At 45.0% G+C, this 4,826-nt stretch overlaps 1 protein-coding gene across 1 annotated transcript; it reads left to right on the top strand.

The window, feature by feature from the left end:
* The first annotated feature begins 537 nt into the window (after positions 1–537).
* LOC104599562 (auxin efflux carrier component 3-like) lies at positions 538–4,152 on the top strand. Its single transcript, XM_010262199.3, has 5 exons — positions 538–2,161; positions 2,292–2,583; positions 2,706–2,791; positions 3,275–3,509; positions 3,595–4,152. The coding sequence occupies exons 1-5, from the start codon at positions 907–909 to the stop codon at positions 3,659–3,661; spliced, it is 1,935 nt and encodes a 644-aa protein (XP_010260501.1). The 5' UTR covers positions 538–906; the 3' UTR covers positions 3,662–4,152.
* Positions 4,153–4,826: the final 674 nt, after the last annotated feature.

The following is a 4,826-nucleotide window of genomic DNA, read 5'->3' as shown; positions in this document are numbered from 1 at the left end:
ATTGGACTCTCTGCTTTGGGGCTTTAACAAGCAAATTCTGAAGCTTCCTTAGTTTACTTGCTTTTACTTCAATGGGAATCTCTTTACCAAATTTAAGGCTAAAGCTTAATATCTTATCAAGGGCCTTAACTTTTGTTAAATTAAAGTGAAAAAAGAATTATATTCAGGCATGTAAATTAAAATTGATTTCAAATTCATATTTATAATCAGAAATTAAAAAAAAAATGAAATCACAGTACAGTTATATTTTCTTGACTAAATATACTCTCAAAACTGCATTGGCTCATTGCAGGAAAAAAAAAAAGAAAAACTGCATTGGCTCAAGGCTAAAATAATCCCACAATGCTAGCAGTAACCCGTACATCCCTCTTTCCATGGAATGGAAGTTGAATGTTTAATATAATAACACGTCATCTACAATCCAATGTCCTCTTCTAACATGAGCCACCTGTATTCATAACCCCTGGTTAACTTAACCATAATAGGCGGTCAACTCACCTCTCTATACATCATCAGTCCAACACAATACACTCCCAACTCCTCACTCCATTTTCTCCTCCTCCCTCCCCCTATTTATATCCCTCCAAAGTTACGTTCTCGTAAAACCAAACCCCTCTCTCTCTCTCTCTCTCTCTCTCTAATCTCTATCCATCTACCTTCTCTCTCTTTCTCTAGGCCGTCCTCTTCAGTTGAAGCAATCTCTCTTGGCTTCATCAGCAGCAGCAGCGGCAGCAGAGAGTTAGTTAATAAACGGTTTTTTCTCCCCATTTTAACCTTCGTCTCGTCCTCAATTTTACGCTTCATGCCATCAACCGTTGTTCTTCGCCCCCACTAAGATCTGAACCCAACCCAACCCAACCCAACCACCCATCTCTGGTTTCTCACCAGTTCCGATAATTTGCAAACATGATTTCATGGAAAGATCTCTACACGGTCTTGGCCGCCATGGTTCCTCTCTACGTGGCCATGATCTTAGCCTATGGTTCAGTTCGATGGTGGAAGATTTTCTCGCCGGACCAGTGCTCCGGCATCAACCGCTTCGTCGCCGTATTCGCAGTTCCGCTTCTCTCCTTCCACTTCATCTCTACCAACAACCCTTACAAGATGAACTTCCATTTCATCGCTGCCGATACTCTGCAGAAGATAATTATGCTCGTTGTTCTGGGTATCTGGGCTAACTTCACCCGGAACGGAAGCCTTGAATGGTTGATCACCATCTTCTCTCTCTCCACGCTCCCTAACACCTTGGTCATGGGGATTCCTCTCTTGATCGCCATGTATGACAAGAACGCCGGCAGCCTCATGGTTCAGGTCGTTGTGTTACAGTGTATCATTTGGTATACACTGCTTCTGTTTCTCTTCGAATACCGAGGTGCCAAGATGCTGATCATGGAGCAGTTCCCTGATACCGCGGGGTCTATCGTTTCTTTCAAGGTTGACTCGGATGTCGTGTCGCTCGACGGCCGGGATTTCTTGGAGACGGATGCGGAGATCGGAGAGGATGGGAAGCTTCACGTGACCGTGAGGAAGTCGAATGCGTCAAGGAGGTCGCTTGGGCCGGGATCGCTTCCGGCATTGACTCCTCGCCCGTCGAATCTCACCGGAGCAGAGATTTACAGCTTGAGTTCGTCAAGGAATCCGACGCCGAGAGGTTCGAATTTTAACAATTCGGATTTCTATTCAATGATTGGACTTCAGGGTTTTCCTGGGAGGCAGTCCAATTTTGGGCCGGGGGACTTGTATTCGTCGAGAGGTCCTACGCCGAGGCCATCGAATTTCGAGGAGAATTGCGCACCGGCGGCAATCAGTTCTCCTCGTTTCGGATTCTATCCAGCAGTGCCGGCGGCGAGCACTTATCCTGCTCCGAATCCGGAAATTTCTTCTACTGGGAGCAAGAACGCGAAGAAAGAACAGAACCAGCAGCAGCAGACGCAAGTGCAAGGGCAAACGGTGCAGTCACAGAGTAAAGCGAACCATGACGCCAAGGAGCTTCACATGTTCGTTTGGAGCTCCAGCGCTTCGCCTGTTTCCGAAGGTGGTGGGCTCCACGTCTTTGGTGGGACGGATTTCGGTGCGACGGAGCAGTCTGGACGGTCTGATCAGAGCGCAAAGGAGATCCGGATGTTAGTTGCCGATCACCCACAAAATGGGGGAAACAAAGGTAAAGCCATAAAGGACGCACAGAGAGAGAGAGAGAGAGAGAGAGAGAGAGGGAGGTCGTTGGAAAAACATCTATTTATTTATTTTTTTCAAATTTATTTGGTTTTCAAAAATTGATTTGTTTAATGCAGAGGAATTTGGAGGGGAAGACTTCAGTTTCGCGGGGGGAAGAGGAACGATGGCGGAGGGAGAAGAGGACAGAGAGAAAGAAGGGCCAACTGGACTGTCAAAGCTCGGCTCAAGCTCGACGGCGGAATTACACCCGAAAGCCGGGGGAACGTCGGATTCAGGCGCCGGGAAACAGATGCCACCGACGAGCGTCATGACCCGACTGATTTTGATTATGGTGTGGCGCAAGCTCATCCGGAACCCAAACACGTATTCGAGCCTTGTTGGTGTTATTTGGTCCCTCATTTCCTTCCGGTGAGTTTCCCGGCGAATAAAAGCTGATTTTTTTTTTCCCTTGAAGCTTCCATTATCTAACTATTTGTCGTTATGATTGTTGGATTGCTGGCTTATGGATTATTTCTTTGTCGTTAATTCAGGTGGGATGTGTCGATGCCGCAAATAATAAAGGGATCGATCTCTATACTCTCCGACGCCGGTCTTGGGATGGCCATGTTCAGCTTAGGTGAGTTCAGTCAACGAGTACAGACACTTACAGTGTTAGAGTCAGCCTGAGAGTCTGCCGGATACGAATGACCGGCGTCAATAACGGTCCCCTACGTTCAATTGTTGGTTTCTCTGCCATTTGAAAATGGCAAAGAAAGAGATCATGGCCACTCAATTTGTGGGCCATGGCTGGTGATCTTCTCTAACCACAAGAAGATTGATCAGTGAGCTAGCTGAGAGGCTCGCTTGATGGGGTTAGTCATTTACTACTGCAAGCGACAACTTCCTTAGATGGGCATTTCTGGTAAATTAAGAGGTGTGTCAATTATCCGAGGGCCATTGCCCGACACGTGGGACCAACGATCACGTTGCTTGTGGTCCTCTGGTCCTTCGTTGGTCGGCTCCATGACTGAAACTGCACCTATTCAGTTACCGGAAAAAATAAAGAAATAATTTTTATTTATTTGTTGTTTAGATATTAATCTGAGTTTTGATTGGGCAGGGCTGTTTATGGCGCTTCAGCCGAAGATAATTGCATGTGGGAACTCCGTTGCCGCGTTCGCCATGGCCGTGCGGTTTCTGACGGGCCCAGCAGTAATGGCCGCGGCTTCCATTGCTGTTGGCTTACGAGGCCAGCTCCTCCACATCGCAATTGTACAGGCCGCACTCCCTCAAGGGATCGTCCCTTTCGTCTTCGCCAAAGAGTATAATGTTCACCCGGCGATTCTCAGTACTGCGTAAGTAAAGAGGACTAAATTCAGATTTGATATGTTTTAATTTACAGTGTTGAGAAATTGACGTTGTTCTACGTTTAAATTCCAGGGTGATATTTGGAATGCTAATAGCGCTGCCCATCACTTTGGTTTATTACATTGTTCTTGGGTTGTGAAAATGGTGGAGATAGATGTTTTAATACTATTGAAAGAAAAGAAAGAAAGCACAAAAGATTTGGGTGTGTGTGAAAATATAAACGAGCGTCGACGCTGGCCAGAGAGTGTCGACTGTCGAGAGATTATGGGGACAATTTTCCGGTGGACAACAAGGTTTTCTTTTGACGCATCTGTTCGAGAGCAAAGTAAGGACCCCATATAAAAAGAAGATCATGCTCTCAATAGCAACACCATTTTTGAACTTGAACCCAACTTGTTTTGAGTTGAGAAGATGATGAGGAATCTAGAGTTGGTCGAGCTGTATACTAGACTACTGAGGGACAAGACACAGGGAACGAAGAGAGTGCATACGGCATACCCAATGATTTTCTTTCTTTCTTCTTCTTCTTCTTCTTCAGTGTTTATGTGTAACCCGAGTTGAATATTCAGCTTCAAGCCTTGGAAATTAACATAGAATCCGAACAATGAAATCCTTTTATTAGTTTTGGCATTTTGGAGTGTAAAAAATTTGCAATGTTTTTACAGATGCGCGTAAAAAGATATTTTGAAGAAATAAGTGAATCAAGCTTATGGACAATAGAATTAGAATTAAAACACGTCAAGCAGGATGAAGCATCTCCTTTCTGTTTATTACTTTGTTCTCATTAGTTGTATCTTTCACGCCAAGATAGGAATTAGCGAGCACCAGGAAAGCACATTGTCTTTCCACAATCGGATTTGGAGCCTCTTCCATCTTTCCCTTTCCTGCAATCCTTTAAAAAGTTTTAAACAGGATTGGAGAAGTGATTGTCAAAGCTACCTGGTTTTCTTGCTTCTCTTTTTCTCTTTTCATCTGATGCCCATCTCCATAGAGATGGCGAAGGAGTGATATTCAATCCAATCAAACCAGAAAGGCAAGAATTGGTCGTTTGGTCAGAATAATCTGAGTCAACATATTGACTTACTGGTGTTAGATTAATAGAGTAAAGCAGGACTGATGACCAAACCAGGAACCGACCTTCTTAAAAGCAGTCTGTATCAGATTCTGATTCAACTACGGACGTGGAAAAACAAGAGTCCGGATCAAAGCAGGACCGTCCAAGAGAAGAATCTGGGTTGGACGGCCCAATTTTTCAGCTCAGCAGAGACCCAAGCAGTGGCAGTACTGATGATCTCGTCCCGTTG

This window comes from Nelumbo nucifera, chromosome 3, assembly GCF_055504915.1.
Source record: "Nelumbo nucifera cultivar China Antique chromosome 3, China Antique-T2T, whole genome shotgun sequence".
NCBI lineage: Eukaryota > Viridiplantae > Streptophyta > Magnoliopsida > Proteales > Nelumbonaceae > Nelumbo > Nelumbo nucifera.
This window is presented reverse-complemented; position numbering and strand designations above follow the sequence as displayed.